This window comes from Nilaparvata lugens, chromosome 3 (genome assembly GCF_014356525.2).
Source record: "Nilaparvata lugens isolate BPH chromosome 3, ASM1435652v1, whole genome shotgun sequence".
In the NCBI taxonomy this organism is placed as follows: domain Eukaryota; kingdom Metazoa; phylum Arthropoda; class Insecta; order Hemiptera; family Delphacidae; genus Nilaparvata; species Nilaparvata lugens.
The window spans coordinates 96,657,078-96,682,057 of record NC_052506.1 but is presented as its reverse complement, the minus strand read 5'-3'; the positions used below and the strand labels follow the sequence as shown (position 1 = coordinate 96,682,057).

At 35.3% G+C, this 24,980-nt stretch overlaps 1 protein-coding gene across 1 annotated transcript; it reads right to left on the bottom strand.

The window, feature by feature from the left end:
- Positions 1–6,247: 6,247 nt before the first annotated feature.
- On the bottom strand, positions 6,248–23,911 carry LOC111063356 (probable signal peptidase complex subunit 2). Its single transcript, XM_039425197.1, has 5 exons — positions 23,680–23,911; positions 12,852–12,929; positions 9,263–9,396; positions 8,393–8,554; positions 6,248–7,130 (listed from the first exon to the last, which is right to left on the bottom strand). Exons 1-5 carry the CDS (start codon positions 23,701–23,703, stop codon positions 6,944–6,946), a joined length of 585 nt encoding a protein of 194 aa, XP_039281131.1. The 5' UTR covers positions 23,704–23,911; the 3' UTR covers positions 6,248–6,943.
- Between the last annotated feature and the right edge of the window lie 1,069 nt (positions 23,912–24,980).

Below are 24,980 nucleotides of genomic sequence, written 5' to 3'. Positions count from 1 at the left end.
TTATGTTTGTAATTGTATTTATAAATAAATTAATATTTCATATGGACTTTTTAGGCCTAATACGGATGAGAAATCGAACCTATGTGAAAGTAGTACGGAAAATATATTTCATCAAAATTATTAATTTGACATAACTGCTAAAATAATGAACTAATTAGCAAATCAATCAACTAATCTATATAAAATTATCCTGTTGGCGGAGTTTGAAAAGCAATGAAAAGAGGTTTGGACGATGCCTTCCTCTGGAATAGACTCATCATTATGAAACTTAGTAGCTACAATCTAAAGAACATCACAAATTGAATTAAAGAAAAAACAATAAGATGAAATACACAGTGCTGTTGAGTTGATATAGCTACTTGTCTTTCCTGTCAAGCAACAAACTGGAATGCAGCCTGGAAACCTGAGGTTCCAGCAGTTCCACGATGAGAGTTCCATTCTCATCGAAGAAATTGGCAATCGACTTGACCACCGATGCTTCTCTTTTGGCGCCAGTCTTTCCATCATAACATGTCAGCACCAGATGGTATTTATCATCGTATCTGAAATTGAAAATGATAATTTTACAGTCGACTCAGTATGATCCATTGAACAAAGTACAGTCAGTAATCAGGTAATCAATTGGAAACTTCTAGTTTCATAATTCTCTCCCTCCCAAGAATCAAATTCGAAAATAAGAATTACTTCAACAACAGTAGCATTAAAAGTAATATTTTGCCGTCTGAGTAGTCTGAGAATTCATTAGCTTCATAACAATGGAATAACATTGAAACTTATTAATCCATTTATCCGGATTTTCTAACTGAAACAGCAGAAGATAATCTATATAAATAAAAATTGAGCCTCAAATTTTGATATTCAATAACTTTTTTATGTGTGCACCAATTTGATGATTTTTTTTTATAGTTGTGTTCGTTATTTTCTGGACCAGGTTTAAGGCCTATCAAATTTTTAATCCGACTTTCAAAGTTTACATGTAATCCTTATGGGAGAAGATTTGTGAGCTGGCTACACACATAAATAAAAATCAGGTGTTATAATCATTGCGTCATCCAACAGCCGTCGATAGATAGTAGATAAGAGTGTGTGCTGTTCCATAACCGCCCATGTATTTTATTCTAAACGCCCCGGCTAAAAACAAAATGACTGTTCCGTGTGTAACCATCCAGCAGTGTGGCCTCAGGTTAAAGACTTACATGCTCTAAAGACATTGCTTTGTTTCGAATAATTGTGCTGCCTTCGGTGTTCAGAGTTAATTGATTTTTAGTAAATTATTTATTTTGCAGTTGGAAAATTATTTATATAGATAAAATGCCGACTGTATTTGAAGATAGAACTTCCTGGGGGATTTTCTTTCTTGTTGGTTATTTTTCCTAAATTCGTATCACTGGGGGTGAACGAGTTATCCTTGGTTTTGAAACCTATAAGGGATCTCAAGTTTGTGTTACAAATAGTTGAGTGGGGAATTTAGCTAGGCTCTTATAGCGGGTTATTTTTGAGTACTTAATTTATAAGCCTCGACTCTGTCGCTTCACGACGTTTTAATTATAATACGGGAAGTGGGAATCGGTTCGCTATTCTCCGTATCAGTATCCACGTCGATTCAGGTGATTGTATGTCAGGACTGGTAGTCCGTATATTTTTCCTTCTCTGTAGTAAGGTGGCCTTTAGTTTAAAGAGTAATTTTTCTCCATTGAATTTTTATTCTTGTAGGGAAATCCCTATCCTTTTTAAGAATAGTTTTTCTCAATTAATTTTTATTCTTGTGGGAAAATCCCTGTTCCTTTTGAGAATAGTTTTCTCGATTAATTTCTGTCCCTGCAGAGAGATTATTATCATTTATGGTAAATTTTCCTTGCTTAGTTTTCATACTATAGAGTGGCCCAGTATTTTAACTTTTTTTAGCAGTTTCTGACTTGCTGTAATACCTAGTAGGAAAATTCCAATCATTTCCTAGAGAACTCAGGTACAGCTTGAGTTCGTCCTTGTCGAAGTTGGTAGACTGCGACGTCCTTTCTCTTTCTTTCTCTCAACTTTCCCTATTCTAAAATCCTTCTAGCTCTCAGGTACAGCTTGAGGACTTCCTCGCCGAAGTTTCTAGACTGCGGCATCCTTTCTCTTTCTTTCTCTTAATTCTTCCTGTGTTAAAATCCTTCCTGATCTCAGTTCCAGATTCGAGATCATCCTAGTCGCGGGTTTTCAGACCCGCGAATCCTTTCTAAAATTCTTAGAAACCTGTCTTCTTTAATAGCAAATATTATTTGCTGGCTTTACCTGTGGAAAGTTCACGAATTTTCCTGTGATCTCAGTTGCAAATTAGAGATCAATCTTGTGGTAGTCCTTAGACTGGCAATTACTTGGAAAAGTCTATTGAAATCTTTTCCTGAATTAGGAGTCTCTGACTCGATATTTTCCTTGTGGAAAATCCTGGAAAAATCCTTTCCTACCCTGACAACGACAGACTGTTGTCTTCCCAATACTATTCTACAGACTGTGTCTGTGAAAAATCTTTTCTATCCTCTCATAATAGTCGACATACTGACTATTAATTTAAAAGCTTTTCGGACGATTGAGAGTGATTCCCATACCCTTAAGGGCAGTCACAGATTGGCCCTTAATAACCGGCGCGCAGTCATCAGATTAGCGCGGAAATCCTGTTTAGCAGTTTCAGAATTGCTGAAAATCCTTTCGCAGCTGCAGGCTCGCGATTCAGAAATCCTACACCTAAAACCTTATTCTCTAAATTTTAATTACCACATAATTGAAATTGATATACTGTATTTAGCTAGCAGGTCCAGCTTGCTGAGAGCTAGAGCACAATTCTCAGATTGCGGATTATTGAGCAGATATTTATTTGCTGTAGAGAATAATAATCTTATTATTGATTCTCTGTTCCTATACCCTGTACCGTATACCTCATACCCTGCACCCTATTCTCTATAACTTACACCCTATATTGTGCTCTATTTGACGATATCTTAAATACCACTAACAACTCCATAGTTCCGCCATACCGTTACTCCATAGCCCTCACCTTAAACCCCATAGAAAAACCACATCCCGGGCTTGCAGGTACAGCTTGCTCGCCGTCAATTCGCAGTTGGTTCAGATTGCGTACTACCTTGATAAATAGAATTATTGGTAGGGATCTGATAGTCAGATCCGTCTCCTTGTATAGGGTTATCTTAATCTCCCTTAACACCCACCCTGTATCCCAAAGGCCGAGGGCCAAATCGGCCAGCAACGGCACGGGCAAACACTCTTCCCCTGAAAGTAAAAATCTCGCGAAAGAAGCCCTCAGGCTAAATCAAGAAAAGAGAACTATCACTGAGTCGGAAAATGTGGAACTTGGGAGGGGACTTAGAGTCAAACGGCCATTGTACAGAAGTGGATCAGAAGTAGAGAGCGATGTAGGCCTACTCCAGAAAAAAAGAAAACTATGGAAGTAGCCTCACCAACTGTACAGATAAGTTTTCCTTTGACCTCGTCCAATTCTCAAAAACTAAAACCTGAAGAAAATCGAGTGACCAGGGATCTATCGAATTGCTGCAATAAAAGATCCATAGATGCAATAAAAGTAAGCATCCATGGGGATTTGTGGACTCTCCCAATTGTGAATATGGAGAGATCCAAAGAATGGACCACATTGTATCGGCTCTCTGGAGGGTTGCCTAGATTGCACCTGGCAGATGAGGAGGCCTTGCTTTGGCTGCATGGGTTGAATAACATTTGATGCTGAGCAAGGGGTCCACTGTAGTCAAACTTTCTTTCTTATTTCTTAGCTTAGTGTTTCTTTTATTTTTTATTCTGACAAATCCTTTAGGAGGCTCCATATCTGTGTGCATGTGTATGCACAAGAGGATGGTGCTGTGGCCTGCTACAGAGAACGAAGTCAGAGAGTTCATTGATGAGATTGGTATGAGGACGGGTGCTGGAGTTGATGAGATACCTAGCAATCTGCTGAAACATTGTGAACATATTATTGACAAGCCGCTTACTATGATGATTAATAAGTCTTTTGAGACAGGCACATTTCCAAGACAATTGAAGATGAGACGACTTTCTGTCTTCATAAAAGGAACAATATTTTGACCTGTCAACAAATTGGATTTATAAAAGGACGGTCAAAAGTGGACGCAATCTTCGAACCGTTGATCCATATCTATGACAACTTGAATACAAAGGGAGAATCAATGTGTGTATTCTATGATATGACAAAGGCTTTTGATTTTATTCCCCACAATAAAATTTATAATGAAGCTACAAGCTTTGGGCATTGAGGGTACATCATTGAAATGGATCACAACATACCTTTTAAACAGGAAGCAGGTGGTTAGTGTGAGACTTAGTGGTCAGGATGGCTTGACTAAACACTATAGATCTTCAATCTTGGATGCCACAAATATAGGAGTCCCTCAAGGATCAAATTTGGGACTTGCCTGAATCAAATACAGAAGGAAAAATATCGATGTTTGCGGATAATGTGAGTCATTTAATCCATGATCAAAATGATGAACAAATGAGATATAAAACTCAAAAATGGTTGCAAGAAATGCAAGAATGGTGCACAAGAAAACAGTTGTTATTGAATAGAGGTAAGAAGCCTGACAAATCGCCACTGCTCAGACTGAAAAACTGCAGTATTTCAGTAAGCGAATTTACGAAATATCTTGGAATCACTATAAAGTTCAATGACACCAGCACGTTGAAAATGTTTCATCAAAACTGACATCAATTATATGATTCGCAGGCTTTTGCCCATTGTAAATAATAGGGACGTTTTGATGGAGGTCTACTATGGGTGTTTCAGCAGCATTATGAGCTACGGCATAACAATGTGGGGTGGAAGCGCATTGGCTAACAGAATTTTTCTAAGCGTATTGTGCAATCAATTTGTAAAGCACCATACATAGCACATTGTAGACCAACTACAATGTAGCTAGTCTACATCGTAGCTGTCTCTACAACTAAATATGTTGACCCTACCAGCGATGTTTATCCTGGAGATAGCCATGATGGTGAAGACGAAACCTGAAATGTTTGCAAGAAATGATGAAATTCATCAATATAACACCCGACAGACACGAATGATCCATGTAGCGTAGGTGACATCAACTTTAGCCAGGAATGGGCCTAAATTCTTGAGCACCAAAATATTCAACAAAGTTCCAGCTGCCCATACGATACATAGAGGGACAGGACAAATTCAAGAAAGCCCTGAAGAGCTACCTGATAGCCAGGCTATTCTACTATGTGGAGGAATTTCTAAAGAATGAAGTCCACGACTCGACCGCGTTTCCAGAGGCATGAAAACAAGTATAAAGTAAGTATTTACACAGGTGGTTACAGTACGCAAGTTGTGTGTCCGTCTTATGCTACATTCTGGTAGTGAATTGTAGCAGTAGGCTACTATTATTGCGATTAGATTATTTGTTGTTGCAATTAGAAGTCAGTCCTCAGGGGTAGATGAGACTGGATCGGAAAAGGGTTGAACCGTTGTGGCGCATTGGGCATATTTGTGGATGTCCGACCAAATTTGCTTATTTCAGATCAACCAATTCTATTTGTATTGCGATAGTTGGGCTTATTAATATTTTAGAAATATGATCGAAATTAATATTTTCAATTTGTGGAATATTAATTTATTATTGTTTATTTTTTGTTTAATTAACAACTTGCTTGATTTCCACTGGATAGTTGGAGGTGGGAGTTTTAGTTACGTGTGTTAATTGGAATATTATCTCAGAAGTGTACAGTACATATTTGGTTATCGGTTTGGAAATAGACATTTCAATTAATAATTATCCCAGATTATGGAAAATATTAGCGTATCTCCTCGGAAGCTTGCATCGAAATATTGGAGGGTATCGTGTGGGGGCAACCAACTGGAACCCGTCAATCCTGGGAAATTCTACCCAAATTCCAATAGAATCAGTTGGTAAGAGATTCCAACAGGACTTCATGGTGAGTTATTTTCAAATCATGATATTTCGATGTATTTTTTTCTGGCGAGATATTTATACATTTTGTAATATTAATTCTTTTTCCAGGTTTAATAGCTTTATTTCTTACAGTCCATTTTGTTCTAATTTATGGCACTACCAACAGGACTGCAGTTTCGTGTTGACACCAACACATCTTCAGCTGTAGTGCACGAAACTGCAGTCCTGTATAAAAGTCTAATAAATATGGATGCGACAAAACTAAAACTGTGCTTTTTCAATTATGTAAAAATTACACAATATCAATTCTCATTCAACAAATTTTATTCAGTTATTCAGTTACGGTACATTTGTACATACTCAATAGGGTTTTGATGATACAATAGTTTTTGAGTAGACATTTTGTAATGCCCTGCAATAGATCAATTATATGATAATAATAAAATCTTATCAGTTTCTTTATTTTGGAAATAAAATTGGACTCAAATTCTTGGATATGAAATATGATAATATAACCACTTTTTGAAATGTTATTAGTTATTATTTTGAAATGTTAACCACTTTTAATGTTATAATGTTATACATTTTAAAATTCAGGAATAGAACTATTTTAGGCTAGACCTGTTGCTCTCCCCCTATCATATTTTATGTTTGTAATTGTATTTATAAATAAATTAATATTTCATATGGACTTTTTAGGCCTAATACGGATGAGAAATCGAACCTATGTGAAAGTAGTACGGAAAAATATATTTTATCAAAATTATTAATTTGACATAACTGCTAAAATAATGAACTAATTAGCAAATCAATCAACTAATCTATATAAAATTATCCTGTTGGCGGAGTTTGAAAAGCAATGAAAAGAGGTTTGGACGATGCCTTCCTCTGGAATAGACTCATCATTATGAAACTTAGTAGCTACAATCTAAAGAACATCACAAATTGAATTAAAGAAAAAACAATAAGATGAAATACACAGTGCTGTTGAGTTGATATAGCTACTTGTCTTTCCTGTCAAGCAACAAACTGGAATGCAGCCTGGAAACCTGAGGTTCCAGAAGTTCCACGATGAGAGTTCCATTCTCATCGAAGAAATTGGCAATCGACTTGACCACCGATGCTTCTCTTTTGGCGCCAGTCTTTCCATCATAACATGTCAGCACCAGATGGTATTTATCATCGTATCTGAAATTGAAAATGATAATTTTACAGTCGACTCAGTATGATCCATTGAACAAAGTACAGTCAGTAATCAGGTAATCAATTGGAAACTTCTAGTTTCATAATTCTCTCCCTCCCAAGAATCAAATTCGAAAATAAGAAATTACTTCAACAACAGTAGCATTAAAAGTAATATTTTGCCGTCTGAGTAGTCTGAGAATTCATTAGCTTCATAACAATGGAATAACATTGAAACTTATTAATCCATTTATCCGGATTTTCTAACTGAAACAGCAGAAGATAATCTATATAAATAAAAATTGAGCCTCAAATTTTGATATTCAATAACTTTTTTATGTGTGCACCAATTTGATGATTTTTTTATAGTTGTGTTCGTTATTTTCTGGACCAGGTTTAAGGCCTATCAAATTTTTAATCCGACTTTCAAAGTTTACATGTAATCCTTATGGGAGAAGATTTGTGAGCTGGCTACACACATAAATAAAAATCAGGTGTTATAATCATTGCGTCATCCAACAGCCGTCGATAGATAGTAGATAAGAGTGTGTGCTGTTCCATAACCGCCCATGTATTTTATTCTAAACGCCCCGGCTAAAAACAAAATGACTGTTCCGTGTGTAACCATCCAGCAGTGTGGCCTCAGGTTAAAGACTTACATGCTCTAAAGACATTGCTTTGTTTCGAATAATTGTGCTGCCTTCGGTGTTCAGAGTTAATTGATTTTTAGTAAATTATTTATTTTGCAGTTGGAAAATTATTTATATAGATAAAATGCCGCATTGCGCCTCCTCAGGTGTGCATCCAGCTAAAGTTTGTCATGAGATGCATTAAACTATTTGGCGGTACGAAGTTCGCCGGGCCAGCTAGTGAGAAATAAAATACACAAATTCTAAAATATATATTTTTAAAGAAAATATTAGAATTTCAATTACCAGGTTTTCAAGAAAACAAGGAAATTTTATATGAATACACTATACATACACTAATTAATTCGTAGACTAATCCTCTACTACAATTTCAAGTGTTGGTGATTTGAAGTATGGTAATAAAGAACCTTACCTCTTAGAAGGCTCAACATCTGAACCGGTTTATATATCCCTCATGCTTGGAATTATAAGAGTGGAATATAATAAAAAGGAAAAATGGAATCACAATATGAGCATGCTATAGCAATAAGAATCATAAGTTTATTGCTGAAGAGGTTACTTCCTGTGAAGTATGATATTTATATCACATAATAATCATTATATTCCTGCAATACTTACTTTTTCATGTAGGAACTTGCTTCCCAGACATTATCTGGTTCAGAACCGACTGGATCTTTCTGGACAGCAACAACGAAAATTCCTTTCTCTTTATAAGACGTGTACACAGTGAGAACGCACATCAAGAAAAAGTAGAGACTGACACAAATGATCAATACCGGCCTGAAACAAATATTCAACATTTTAAAATTAATTCTACAAGGGAGGCAAGAACAAGTCGCATTGACCATGTTTACATGGTTATACTGTAATGTATTGAAAGAAGATACAAATATCATAACAAGTAAGACAAGGGAGCACATAGCCAAGGTTTATAAAACTTGAATACAAGATTCACAGAAAATGCATATTGAAAGTGCGCAAACAATATTTATAATAAATAAATAGTCTTGAAAATATAGTGAATATATTGCTATTAGATGTATAAGATCTTACACATAAAATGAAAAGTTTGAGGATGATATGATTGTACGACGGTTACTTAGTTTTTCAACCTCCGATCACATATCATAAGAAACAAACAAGGAGTAGGCCATTTTCACAGAGCTTGTCATCGCCACTGAACGCCCTATGATCGGTGTGGCCAGGACGTCAATTTTTGTCGAATTCTAGACCCACAAACATTGCCACCTCACTTGAATCTCCCCATTCCAACTGCTAGTTGTGTAGATTTATTAGTTTTTGCAAGCAATAGTCATAAATCTACCGGAGAATGAATTATTATTAAACGAGAATCCAAATTAAATGCTGTAATTCACCCCGACGACTTCTGCTACTGAAAATATTGACAGCAGGGTAAACAGCTAGATGGAAATTCTAGAAGGTTTTCATTTTAAAAACGTTGTAGTTGAATTTGAACTTGAAACAAACCTGGATTCGGGAAAAGGGTGCAGCCAATCCCAGAGTAAAGTGAACATAGCTACTCCCACAGCAAGCCCACAAATGCACAGCCTCACATCCAGAAGGGCAAAATTTTCAACGTAGTTGAATTTTTTTGTAAACACCTGTAATGCGAAAGTCAAAACAATCAATTTCAGTAGATCACAAAAGTGTTACAAACGTTTATGGCCCACTCATCAAACAGCGTTCTGAGAAATCACAATAATTCAATCGATCCAAAATAATTGTATTGAGTAATAAAGTCTTACTAATATTTTTACAGTATAATGATGTGAAGATGCAATATAGTATCACATCTGTAAATGCATGACAGTAAAAAACTAACAGCGACCTACTGAACAATTTACAATGTTGATGGTGTCCACTTAAGTATCTTCAATAGTAATTGCATTATAATATTTTTTGAGAAATTTAAGTATGAAATTTATTAAGCAACTAGCAGGAACCCGTGCTCCGCAAGGATCTATTTTTAAACTTGACGTAATGAAATTTTGAAGAATTGGAGATAGGCCTATAACCATCCTTGGTTAATTAAGAATCTATATGCAAAATTTCAAGTTAATTAGTCCAGTACTTCAGACGTGATGATGCGTCAAACATAATTTTCCTATCCCGTACGTGTATAAGCCAGTTCTTTACTTTATTGATTATAGATATATAGTTAACGACTGCAAGAGATAGGGCTGTGGAACAGAATAGTGGTGAAACTATGATAGCGCCAGAAGTGGCTCAAAAACAATAGTAGGTATTGTACTACATGAACTTTTTGAAAGTGATTTGAAAAAAAATGTTTAAGCAACAGAACTGAAAGTTGTCAACCTTATCATTCTACCTCCATTTAGAGAGGCTTTCATTTGAATGTACATCTATATAGATAAAGATGAATGTATGTTTGTTCCCTATAGACTTGAAAACTACTTGACTTAACGGCATGTAACTTTGGGAATATGTTGTGTGAATATTGGGGATGGTTACTGAACAGAAATTTTAATAGGGGGGCTAATAATAATTATTTATTAATCTATTTTACAGACCTATGTTTTCGAAATTGTCGGCCGAGCGGCTACTGAAGAACGGAAAGATGATCATGATAATATGATTTCAGTATCTAAAGTTACCAGCTGTAATAAACATGTCAACCTGTGATAAATTGTGTAATGGTATTGAAACGGTAGTTTGAAGTTGAAGTGTAGTTGATTGATACCAGCTGTAGATAATGGTTCCTTAGAAGACTTATACAAATAATAATTATCACTCCCCTTTCATTGAGAAACTGGGAAATGTTGAAAAAAATTATTCACCTCATGAAAGAGAGTTGTTCATATTGCATTCATTGATTACTGAAGAATGAGAGGATAATTTACAATTTATTTGAATTTCGCTTAGCTTATATTCATCCTAAAATGGAAGATGGATAGAATATGGAATTCTGTGTGATTCATCGTACATCGCATTTTTCCTGGACCATCTATTGACAATCAACAACCATGAAAACATTGGATTCATCTTTGAAACACTGATTTAACCTATCTATTTTTTTAATTCAACACTTCACTAATAGATATTATTACCAATTGATTGAGAAGAATATGCTTTCGGAATAATGAATGCTGCATGACAAAGCACATAGGAAGTCCGTATTGAGATGTGAATGAAAATATTGATTGTCAGATAAATTTCATGATTCACCAAATAAAGTTAAGTGTGACATGAGATACATTGACATTTTGGCGGAACGAAGTTCGCTGGGTAAGCTATTTATAAATAAAGCTTTATTATTAATAGTCAACGCTTTGAAAAAAGACAGGCTCAATCACCAGGAATACTATAAATTCTATGAGGGACCAGAACCAGTAAGCCATTGATTTCCAGTAGTTCAATCACTTCCATTAAGGACACTGGATACATTATGGACAATCAATACGTATGAAATTTATTAGCCACAGAATAAAAAACTTTTGATTGTAGTGATCCCGACTACTACTACAATATGAATAACCATTTGGATCAAATATAAGGATTTACTCACATCTCTCATCAACTCGTACTTTTTATTCACAAAATATTAACGAAAAATAATATGTAAGTTATATTGAATGAACTCACGGCTAGTACTCAAATTTGTCTTTTTCTGGCCGTGCTACAAATAAATGTAGGTATATGTTTGTAATCTTGTAGTCTATTAAGAAAGTTTTCAATGTGATTTTTGATAGCAATAAAATTTGAATTTGAGAAAATAATTATCAACAAACTCCTAACCAAAGAAAATCTATGTGCTCTTTTCCAATCGGAATGTATATGACTCCATACAGCTGATAGAAGGCGCAATCCGATCTGCGTGGCCAAGCATACAACAATGGAATACACACGTGGCAAGCTCGTGCTAAATTAATTCGATTAGCTGATTGACAAAATTATTTTAAGCTTTCCAATGATTACTACATATGTTAGAATATCATGTGTCAATTATCTCAGTTCCATATGGCGTTCACTTTACCATGTTCATAACCTTACTTAATAGGATCCTTTTTCATCCTTTGAAACCCTTAGAGGCAAAATATCTCAAAATCCGTTTTAGTGCGCGTCTAGCATGCTTGAAGAATATTTGTGCAAAGTTTTAAGTCTGTAGGCCAATTAGTTTGAGCTGTAGTGTGATTTTACATCAAAATTTTCGAAAAATGCCCTCTCCTGAACCCCCCTGTGTTCCTGATCAGAATTTTTCTGCATAGATCTAATTTTTTTCGTAGCTGAACAAAAAAGTTCCTTATGACTTTGCTGTGAAATGAACGGTTAAAAAGTACAAAATTTTTGGGGGGCCCCAGCTCCCTCAGGGAAGCAAATTTCTAGAAATCCTTTCTTAGTGGATGTTTTGAGGCTACCATAAACAATTGTGCAAAATTTCAAGTTTTTAGGCTCAGTAGTTTGGGCTGTGGTGTGATTTCAGTCTGTCGGGGCTTAGCCTTTTATAGATATAGAGAAGAGAGAAGAGAAGAAGAAGAAGAGAAGAAGATTTAACACTTGAAGATAATAATAATATCGAGTGACCTGGCTGGCTCAGAGTTTTCAGGTCGCAACTGATCAATTTCAGGGCCTCTGCCATGACCTAATGACTGCTTTTTAGGCATCCGGGACCGAAGGTTTAACGTGAAAATGAGATGCAATGAGAGATCTCGAATGAAAAATAAAGAAGACTACATGAGCCGATATTGGCAACCATATTCGTTAATTTCACTTATTTATCAGATGTCCCAGACATAGAATCAATAATCAATCATGACAAGACTTTCATTCAATTCAAAAAAATGATTTAATTTTTCATTTCATCGAGAGTCATAGAACTAATCGTAATATAATTTTTCAACCACCTCTCTCTACAGCTTGCCTTTATGAGAACGTTAATTGGTAAGTGGATTCGCAAAACCTCATTATCATTTTGGGCAGTGACGCTTCTTCAATGTGTCCATGTTTCGAATTTGGCCTGAAAAGTTTAGTTATGTATGGTTTAAAAATTGAGTCATTGGGGATTAGGATGAATTTTTCTAGGAATAAGATCACTTACATCTCTGACAGCATCATCGACAGCATTCTTGACTGCTGAACCGTCCCACTTATTAGTGACTTTGATGGGTTTTGTTTCCTGTTGGCATAACAATAAAAATAAAAAAATGGGATGAAGTAAATTCTTATAAGCTAACAATGTCAAGGACACAGTTTTCATTCGAAGAAGTTGAATTTCTAGTGAGTTTATGGTAAGATTACATTTATAAATATAGAGAGTATAAATGTATTTTTTTCTTTAGGGCTACTATTGAATATGAAAATATAAATCCAAGTACCCATTTAAAATTGAAACATATGTACCCTTGAAACATGTTGTGACTTAGAAACAATTTTAAAAGGTACTTAGATTTCTATTTTTATTAGAGAGTGTAAATGATTTCAATAGATATAGATTGTTCAAGTTATGATTGGACCTTGCTTGTCTAATATTTTCTTAAGTCAGTCATATATTGGTTTGAAGACAAAATGTTTTTCTGGGTATTGGTTTGTCTGTTTCAACAAATCGAAACGAATCGCCAGAATGCAAATCGCTCGAATATTGCCATCAATTATTACAGTACACTCGGCCAGGTGAGTTGTATGAAAGAGGAAACTTCAACTTCAACCATGCCACGTTTCTGCCAGAAGTTCTTCTGTGTGAATTGGGCCTAAGCTGAATTTTTTTGGACACAAATTACAAGAAAAAGAATCAAGAGATTACTATTTATTTTACTGCTACTAAAACTCTACATACGTGGCTCTGACCCTTTTTAAGGGGTGTTGAAGAGTTTTTCAGCTGCATGAATCCAGCATAGACCTGCAATGCTCTACAACCACTGAAACCATGTAGGCATAATAAATTATCGACTTAATGTATGTGTTCTATTTTGACGTGATCTTATGCACCTGAAAATGTTTCATGAATCAAGAAATATCTATCTATCTAGTAAGCATTATACTCATTGCCAGCTTGTCTCCGGCAGATTGGGTATTCACACTGTCTGTGGTCATTAAATTTTGGCTTCTCTGCTACATCTAAGGATCAACATATAAAGACTGCAGCGGAGGGAGCAAGTTCAATCCTACAACACTAGAAGGAGGACATAGTGGATGTGCCATGGCCCATCATGTCCTTGAAAATGTTCAATTATATGCCAGTCAGTGAAAGAGTGCCCAGTGAGTGTTTTCAAGGCGTCTTTGTCAAGGTGGCAGATTGACAACAGTCTATATGAAATAGGCTAAACAATTTCTTCAATGAGAATACCCATAATCTAGGCCTGTAATACTGTCATTATACAGGGTGAGCATAAAGTCTTGCCCTGATTTTAAAAATGTATTACAGAATAACCGTTTGACATTTCAATTTATATCTGGCGCTGTTACATAGGTTAGTGTACGTAGTTTATTTTAATATCACTTATGTTAGTAAACTTCAACTTGTACCGCCCCCTTGGTAGCCCGGAGAATGTCGAAGCGGTATTCCAGTTCTCGCCAGGTGTTTTGTAACATGTGTTCTGTCACAGTACCCACAGCAGCTTGTATCCTAGCCTTCAATTCGTCGATGTCAGCAACTGGTGTGGCGAAGACTCTGTCCTTGATATATCCCCATAAAAAAAGTCAAGGGGAGTAATGTCTGGAGAGCGGGGTGGCCAAGGTGTTGGACAATCCCTTTTAATCCACCGATCCGAAAATGTTTCATCTAGGAAATTACGCACTATCAAAGCCCAGTGGGGGGGGGTGCTCCATCTTGCTGGAAAATTATCCATGGTTAATAATCTTCTAACTGTGGTGCAATGAACTGTTGAAACACGACTAAGTAAATGTTAGCGCTAATGTTTTTTTCCGTGAAGAAAAACGGCCCAAAAAACTTATTGTGCATTAGGCCGTACCAAACATTAACTTTTTCACCGTCTCGCTGTAACTGTACAGTAGCGTGTGGATTATCTGAGTCCATAAGAAGCACGAAAATTACGCTGAACACTGATGGGCGATTTCGTTTCGTGAAACCAAAGCACACATTGTGCTTTTTCCTGCTTCGACGCCATTTTGACCGCAACTAACGTGAACTAACAGACAGCGTCATTGTTTAAGACCACTAGCGCCATCCATTGGTCAAAAAACTACTAACACTAACCTATGTAAGAGCGCTAGATTTAAATTATTATGTCAAACGGTTATTCTGTAATATTTTTTTTAAAATCAGGGCAAGACTTTATGCTAACCCTGTATGATAATTTTAGTGTGTGGACGATTGACCATTGTTATGAACAGTTTTAAAAACCCCCTGCTATTTATAGCCTAAATTATTTATGCTAACATAGAATTGTCGCGATCAACCCAAGAACGATCAAGATAACCTATTTGAAGTTATGGTAGCGGTATGTTAGTCTTTAAAATAATTAAGGTTCGACATAGCACGATTTTACATTATTAATTCGCTGAGGTTTCTCTCCTCTCACTTTAGTAGAACTCTTCAGAATTACCTATAGTGAGGTCCACGTTGTAATGGCAGTAGCCTATTTGATAACATTGGTGGTGCTATCCTTGTTTATCATTTCACAAAGCACATTGTGCTATCTTCTTTTAGCTCTGCAATATTACCAGGTCGGTTTTTAGCATGTATGATCAACAAAATATTTAATCTCAATTATAACAATTTATAATTCAATCATTGAAAAAGATATTTCTTGACAAATAAGATGATAGATCATTTTTAATAAGAATAGCTGTTAATATTATAACAGATAGCCTATATACAGAGTGATTCTTAATTATGGTACAATAATTTAATACGTGATAGTAGAGGTAAAAATAAGAAAAAAAGTTCTTATAAACATATATCCATAAACGCTTCATTAGCGAGCTATACAGGGTGAAAGATTTCGCCCGGAATTCAGTTCCTCTGATGAAATATACCGATGCTGAATTGTTTGGGGACTAGTTTTTAAAAAACGTATGGTGGATTGATATGGAAAAATATCTGAAAAATTGAATAAAACGGTTGTTGAAAAGTTTGGGTAAACAAGTTTTACTAAAAACCATCGGCAAATACCAGCACGGAGAATACAGTCTCGTGGCAATAGAGTATGAACTTTCTGGAGGTGGTATGGATGTATTTGTTGCTCTTTTAGTATCATCCAAAAAATAGATTGATTGACATTAAACTGCACTGACAATTCTCTTGTGCTCTTCTCTGCATGTTCATAGATTTCATTAAGAACTTGTTCTTCTAACTCAACAGTCATAGTAGATCGGGGTCTGCCTGCATGAATGTGCTCTTTGGATATCAAAGAATCTTTTTCAGACAGACGTTGATGAATAGTGGCAAAAAACCTTGAACTTGGACATACTCGGTTAGGAAAGTTCTCTTGATACAAACATCTTGCTTCAGTACTATTACAGTAGTGTCCCATTCCATACATTAAATGCATGTCAGCTAATTCGGAGTATGAATAATGTCTAAAATTACCTGTCATTTTTTAAAGAGTTAACACTTAACACAAGAGCAAAATGAAATGGTTACAAATAACTGGTTAATAGATTAAACAAAAAACACAGCACGGTTACAGTAGGCATAACTTACAATTTGTTTTTTTTTTTTTGTTCAACAGTGAGCTAGAATATTTCTGAAAATAATTCTCAGCTGATAATCCCTTTTAAATATTTTCTTATTTAAAACAAAATAAATCAGCTGTTATCCATGTTTTATTTGCAATCAGCTACAACCTATGAGTTATTAGTTCTCTCCTCATAAAACAGCAAATCTTTGTGGTGTAATGTACTACATACGAATACATTTTATTCAACTTTTATTTAAATTTAGTTTACACAGCTTACATAATTCTTTTCAGAATTAAATTCTCTACAATTTTTATTGCGAAAAATTATTTGTTTACTGGTCATTAAAGAAAGTTATTGGGCATCAAACGTAGAAGTCTGTGTTTTTCTACTTAGATTTTTTGCATATTTCAACTTTTTTCTCAAAAAACTACTCACACTACAGCTTCCAGACTAGTTTTATTCAATTTTTCAGATATTTTTCGATATGAATCCACTATACGTTTTTCAAAAACTAGTCCCCAAACAATTCAGCATCGGTGTACTTCACCAGAGGAACTGAATTCCGGGCGAAATCTTTCACCCTGTATAGCTCGCTAATGAAGCGTTTATGGATATATGTTTATAAGAACTTTTTTTCTTATTTTTACCTCTACTATCAAGTATTAAATTATTTTACCATAATTATGAATCACCCTGTATATATATTATATCAGATACCAGTATCAGCTATCCTCCATGGAAGGCACTGGCAAGGCAGAGAATCTACTACCTTTCTGCACTGCCATTATAACGTGGACGCCTCACTACACTATACGTAGTGATGTGGATCGGGAATATTCCCAGTGGGATGGAACTTATGATTTGGGAATATTTCCGAGGCCAAGAAATTTTGGGAGTTTATGGGAATTTAAGGAAATTTATGGCAACTTGAGGAAATTTATAAAATTGTTCTAAAAATGCTTGAAATTGATCAATCCCACTCATATTTTACATCAATATAGTCAATAAATGATCATTCTATTTGTTATTGATCAAGCTCAGCCACATTTTACATTAATATAATCAATAAATCATCATTCTTTAAGCCTGGTGTTGCTCACTCACTCACTCACTGTCTTTTAAATACTCGTATAGTCCAGTCAATGAAAGATTATAGAGGGAAAATTTTGGAACACAATTTTTGACCCCGTAGCTCTTCTAAGGGTGTAGTAAGGGGGTTAACATATCAAAAGTCCTCACTCTTATTCCCTGTGCTAAGGTGGTGGGGGTGGTTTTAAAGTGCCATATTTTGTTTTTTGCATATATCTCGAACAATACGCGCCTTTCGGAAATTTTTGGCGAAAACCAATCATAATATTAAAGCTCACAAATAATCCTACAAGTTTCATTTCCAACATTTTTCCATATCTCATAGTTTTCTAGGTATGAGCTCTCTAAGGTATCACATTTTGAAGAAAACCCCTTCCGGCTCCGATTTTTTCATCTTTTTGGCCTTATAAATTTTTAACGATTCATTGAAAATATCCGTGCAAATCATGGGCTCATAGAGCATTATATTCTCTTCAATTTCATCTATGGTCTAATTATTTCACACATCTCCCAACGACTGTTGCAGCCGTTATAGTGTTGAGTGTAAAATCTTCAGTTCAACAACAATAGATCATTTGTCAGGGAAATTCGGAGGGAATGTTTGGAACACAATTATTGACTTCGCAGTTTTGTTTGAACTAGTTAGAAGGTGAACATATCAAAAGTCCTTATCCCAACTCCTTGAGCTTAAGGGATGAGGGTAGTTTAAATGTTGCATTTTTTCATTTCTGGCTGACACGCATGTAACTGGGAAAAAATACATTTCAGTGACATGGCTGAGTAAAAATGAAGCTAGATAAATTGCCTACAAGTTCTGTACAGTAGAATTTTGTGATATCTTCTTTAGTTTTTGAGATATTCACTTTTAAAAGTGTAAAATCTTTTAAAAGACAGTTATTGTTCCAAATTTTTACTTTTTGCACTTTAAGGGCTTATTACTCAACAATAATGCATCGAAAACATGTAATTTATTACACAGGGGGTAGGAGTGAGGACTTTTAATATGATTACTCCCTTACTATCCTTAAAAGAAGAGCTACGGGGTCAAAAAATTGTGTTTCAAAATTTTCCTTCTATAATCTTTTATTGGCTGGACTATAGGAGTATTTAAAAGACAGTGAGTTTTAGAGCATTCAATTATCTTCAATTTAATGTATAATTGTTTTATCATTTTATGCTGTCAATTTTTTATAGCAGTTTTAGTGTTGAGTGTGGTAGGAGTGAGGACTTTTTATAAGCTTACCCCCTCACTATCCTTAAAAGGACTGCGAGGTCAAAAATTGGGTTCCATACGTTACTCTCTATATCTTTTTGAACATTCGTTGCCTGGACTATTTATTATCTTATTACAAGTTAAGTGAGCCACAATGACTCTTGAAAGGTTGTAAGTTGTGGAATTATTTTCTTTTTTATATTAAATTAAACTGGAGTATGCTCCTTGTTTTAGTTTAGCCTTCTTTGCTGTATTTTATAATTTCTAATTTTTGGATTTATATTCTACTCTAATCTTTATTTAGGGGGTCAATTATTTTTGTGTGGAGAAATTGAATAAAATCATGCAATGAAAGTTAAATTACACTCAATACTTTGTTGACTTTGTTTACCTGATTTACTGGCATTTATTAGTAAGTAAAAAATCTTATTCAACTTGTGAGACATGAAAGTAGCATGATAATAGTGGTGCAATTAAATGATTTATTGAGTGTTCATTTCTCCTTTAAGTCTATGAACTTCAAATTACTGTTTTTTAGAATTTACTACAATTTATAAGTTTTTCATCCTAAAGCTGCGTTTACACCGGAGTTAATAACACGAGTTATTATCAAAAAGTTATTAACTTGACTGAATCGTCAAAAATTTCTCTTGACAAAAGTTAATATCTCGTAACTCATGTTTCTAACAGAAAATTCCTAGTTATTAACAAGATCTTGTTATCAATATAATTGACTTCCATATCATTTCATTAAACAAGAGTATTCATATCACATAACAGCCGGAATAAAAAGCAAAAAATTATTGTCTTCAAAATACTTTAAATTGAAACATGTGTGATCATTGGTTGAGTTCAAAGCCACTGATCGGTGAGTGAACGATGAGATCGGTGAATGAACGTGGCTCTGAACGAAGTACTGTTTTGTCGTTGAACGATGTATAGACTCACATGCAGCGCTAGATTATTTGGAATTGAAATCGGCCATTAAGGGGACAGCCTGGAAGATTATGACATACTAAAGATCTTGAAAATGTTTGTGATCTATAATTTTACAAAAAATATATATTATATAATATCTCGCGCTAAAATACCTCAATGGAACCTTTAATTTCAAGTAAGAGCTAGCTAGCATTGGGAAGGCATAGGTATTGTGCGTTTATACCTCTTCAAGGTCTTTGGTCTAACTGATAAGAAAAAATACGTCATATCCGGTTCGTTCACTGATCAGTTAATCGTACTTTTCCACCGATGAAAAAGAATGTAAATAGAGTAGCTGAACGTAAACAGACATGGCTGAATACGAGGTTGTTTACAAATAATGGACTCCATTATAATGTATTTGGGAACAGAGAAATGCATGATTAAATAAATTCAATAACATTTAAAATATTTTACAAAGCATTTAAAACTACTCCAATCACCCATTTTAATTGATTACAATGAAATAAGTTTAGTTCTAGTTTTGCTTACAAAATATGATCAACAGGGGAAACATCTGTCAGTCATCACTCATGAGCAACTGTTCAGCCACAGAATACACACAAAATGGAAGGTATCATTCTAACCAAGATTTGAGTACACCATGACCACGACACATGACTGCATCATCTTGTTAGAAATTAAAACTACTGCTGTATTACAATGCTACACTTTCTTTCAAGATGGCGGATTATGGCGTCAGGATACTAGCCGACTTTCCATTCTGTGGTTCATCTGTGATCAGGTTTTTTACTGAACGTGAAAAAAACCCGATGGAATTGATCAGTGGCTTTGAACTCAACCATTGACATAATGATCTTCATCTGATCTAATGTAAATAAATTATAAAGCGTTTACACCAGAGTTTAAAACAAAAAATCTGGTGTGGCGCACTCACTCAAATTTCCTTGCCGTTATGGAAATTGATCACCTGACGCTAGTGTTCCCGCGCATCTCAAGTCTACTATTCAAAGATTTGAGCCAGCTGGTGACAGGGAAATAACGCTGGAGTCACACGAGGTCGGCTATCTCTTCATAGTGAATCATTTAAGAGAATCAACATTTGCCAACAGTTTGCAATTGGATAATCACATTTTCTCGAATTTCGAGCTTATTTTTAATTTTAGGTGGAAATGTTACTGAACATTAATTGTAGATATTCTCATGCTCAATCTTTTCCACTCGAATTTTTTTTTGTATCTGAAGCCTGATAATTGAGAATCTAAAATCAAACTTTGCATAGATGGGGCGGAGCTCCTGAAATTTTTACAGATATGAGACTTGTGGCAGTTGATAGAGCTTATCGATGACTATTTCAGGTATAATTTGAATCAAAATCGTTGGAGCCGTTTTCGAGAAAATCGCAAAAAACCCTTTTTTTGACAACATTTTTGCCATTTTAGCCGCCATCTTGAATCGCATTTCATCGAAATTGTTCGTGCCGGATCCTTATATTGTAAAGACCTTACGTTCCAAATTTCAAGTCATTCCTTTAATTGGGAGATGAGATATCGTGTACACATACACTCATAACACACACACACACACACACATACATACATACATACATACAGACCAATACCCAAAAACCACTTTTTTGGACTCAGGGGACCTTGAAACGTATAGAAATTTAGAAATTTGGGTATCTTAATTTTTTTCGGATCCTTACCTATGGTAATAGGGCAAGGAAAGTAAAATTTTCAACATAAGTTAATAACATTTTCTTTTGGCTGCTAGTTTTATTATCAACAAAAGTTAATAACTTTGTCACGTGTTTCGTCTGCAGCTGTAGTTATTAGGGAACAGCGGTAGTTGTAGGGTAGGGATGCTGGGCAACGGGGTTGCGGGGAACATAGTAACCTGTTATTAACAAAAGTTAATGCGATAAAAGAGGCTTTTGTTATTAACATAACATATTTCCTTTGATCTTCACCGACTCTCGATGGGTAACATAAATCTTGTTAATAACAAGGAATTTTCTGTTGAAAACACGAGTTATTAACTTTTGTTACGAGAAATTTTTGTCGATTCAGTCAAGTTGACAACTTCTTATTAATAACTCATGTTCAAATCAAATCAGTTTATTTTTCCACATTGCATTACAAAAAAAATGTAAAATTCATAAATTCAATTATAAATAGAATACATCCATTGAAATAGAAAATGATACATTATTACATTAATGCTAGTATACAGATGGCGTGGAATTCCCCCAAGAAGACTATACGTCTGTGAATGTGGGAGAGTTCTTGCATGAAAATAGAGTAACATGTATCTTTATCTGTGCTATGAACTATTAACCTCACGTTCTATACAACCTATATAAGTAAATGTAACTGCTGTTTATAGTTTATTCAAAAAAATACATGATCAATAGCAGAGCAGATTTGATTATAAATTTACAAGTGGGAGAGCAAGGGAACCTAAGACCAGCAATGAAGCGAAAAAGTTATAGGCCTATTTTAATTGAATTGAGCTGGTAAGTTATACTACATGTACGGTGAATGGAGCAGTTCCTCAGTTCCAATCCAGCCTATGCCAAAAAGCCACCCGACCAACCTACTTTTATACACCACGTCGCTGCAATTCTCAGCCTCCCTGATGACGTCCGGCAAATTCCTATAGATAATTTGAGCTGGGTAGTATGGTGATTTGAGTTCTATTCCATGCATTAATCTAGGTGTTGAATATCCATGGTTGTTCCTGAGTCGTGTTTGATAATTGTGTTGTGTATTAGCAAATAGGTTTATTTTATTTTCCCTTATATATATATATATATATATATATATATATATATATATATATATATATAATATATATATATATATATGTGAGAATTGTTTTTATAAATAACTGTCTTAGATTGAGCACAGGGAAGTCCGAGAATAGCAGCAACATGGGGTACCTGGATTATTTTTTCAGGATAGTTTTCATTATTGTGCGTTGAGTGACGGCCAGCGGCTCCAGGCAAGCAGATGAAACACCTCCCCAAACTATAATTCCATACTGCAATATCGATTGGGCATCATATGCATGGTAGATCCTCCTACACAATCTAGTGTCTAGTACCTGGCTGAGCTGAGAGAGTCCATACAACATCCTTCTAAGCCTCTGTTTGACACATTGTTATCAACTCTGGTGTAAACGCAACTTAACATGATGTTATTGACTTTTGTAATTAACATCAGTTGATAAAAAAAATGTTGAAAACTTGTATTATCAACTCCGGTGTAAACGCAGCTTTATATTTCTTACATAAATCTGTTGTATGACAGGTGATTGAGACCATGTGTAACAAAAAACGTATTTTTCATTCATTTTTAATGAAAGAAATCATAAATTTTCTCAAGTTCCCATAAATTCCCGGAAATTTATCATTTTTATCCTTAAATTCCCTGGGAATATTTCCTCGATCGTAAATTCTCGGAAATTTTACATCACTAACTATACGTATTAAAATTTAGGAATAAAGTTAATAAATTGTAGATAGGTAAGCCTACTTTAATTTTTTTTACGTAGATAGTGAATAGGATCAATAACACATTCATTCATCAGTTGGTTTAGAAGTCTTCAAACCAAAATAACATTGTAGAATAATCTAGATTCTAGGGACTGAAGAGAATAGAGAATAACTTGATATGATCAGAAATTAAAACATTCAAACCACAGAGGAAAGAAACACTACGAAAAGAAACACTTATGCTTATTCCGTGATTCAAACCAACAGACGCCTACGGTACCTTGTTCCTTGTATAGGCTAGATCTTTATATCTTGGACAAAATTTCTCCGAGCTTTAGTAATCCATATAATGACTTAATGACGATATTTCATCATTTAGTTTTTCAAGTGTTACAAAGGAATAAAATGTCGTGTAAAAAATTGAATGTGTCTGTTCTAAACAAACACCAAAAGCCTAATAACAATTACAATGTAAGCTTAAAAACAATTATGTAAATCCACAATAACAATATATTTAAACTAGCCTAAGTTTACACCGGTACTTACATCATCTTTTGTTTTGGAAGACATAGCCAACTGAAAGATAGTACTGTCTCTAACTGACACTTTTTTCAAGAAAATAAAAATTCTACAAAGTTTTGCCTATTCTCTATTTTTACGGGTTGTGATGTGAACTGACGTGGAGTATTGGAATTGTGGATTGATGTTGAGGTTAATGCCTCTTGCCAGCTTGCTACCGCCACCGAATAACTCAACTAGGTTGCGTGTTTACAAGAAGGCATTGGATTGGAGCCAACGAGCTAAAATATAGTAAACCATAGAGCGGCTGTTGGTGTGCTTTTAGCGCTCTCAATGTGTTACACGGCCACAGAATAGATACAGAATGGAAACTTGTAATCAAACGCCTATCTTAGCAATGCTTTTAACATGGCCCCAATACTAAACACGTCACGTGACCTTGGGAAGTTCCAATCCTGGTATCTGATTGGCTCGTGGCAGTGAATGGGATCAATTGATCCGGATCATTAAAGTGATCCGAACCTACCATCAATACTATTACAATGCGGCGCTTCCTAACAAGATGGCGGATTTTGGCGTCAGGGTATAGCCAAGTTTCCGTACTGTATGTATACTGTTACACGGCGAACTAAACCTAGCTCCGCAGTGCAGGCTGGTTGCTTGGCTGAATCGGACTAGGCGCTGAGACAACAAATAATAGCAGCGTTGGTGGGAATGCGAGCGGCCGCAGTAACATCTTCCACCCAGCAATGGTCGGCGTAGTTACGCCTAGCGGACAGACGAAAGAACAAACCAGTCGGTTATTTGATCCCTCCAGCCAGGCTCAGCCAAGCAGCCGAGACAATAGAACAATGGAGTGACGGTCTTATTCGCGTTCATCAGCAGTTTTCTTTCTCACGACTATTTTATTTTTGTGTGTCAATAATAACTCCAGTCACCAGTAAAAAGTTTCCAGAAACGTGGTGTACTACCATATTAATGACTTTTATGATGATTTTTAATTATTTAAAAACATTGTTGACATTCTGAGCCTTTAGGCTAAACTGGGGTCGCTGAGAACGAATCTGCAATCAGAATTTCTCTATCACCAAAAAATAAAGAAAAAAATCCAGCTGTTGATCTTCCGGCAACCGTTAACAGTCATCCTGCAATGCGGCCGAAACACTTCAAGCCAGACACCATCTCGAATGACAACACGCCAAGCTGTAAGAAACCATCCTGCACTGCGGCGCTAGGTTAAGGGCAGCCATGACAGAGAGAGGCAAGAAGAGCCTCTTTTGCCAGTCTGCTACTGCAGGAATAGGTGTGTTTTTGTGAGTTAAATTGAT

Excerpts from the sequence above, each read along its gene's own strand:
- LOC111063356 (XM_039425197.1), bottom strand. The coding sequence starts at position 23,703 with ATGTCTTCCAAAACAAAAGATGAT. Across the intron at positions 9,397-12,851 it reads TCGATGATGCTGTCAGAGAT|GTGTTTACAAAAAAATTCAA; the intron begins GTAAGTGATCTT and ends TTCGCATTACAG. Across the intron at positions 8,555-9,262 it reads CACCCTTTTCCCGAATCCAG|GCCGGTATTGATCATTTGTG; the intron begins GTTTGTTTCAAG and ends TATTTGTTTCAG.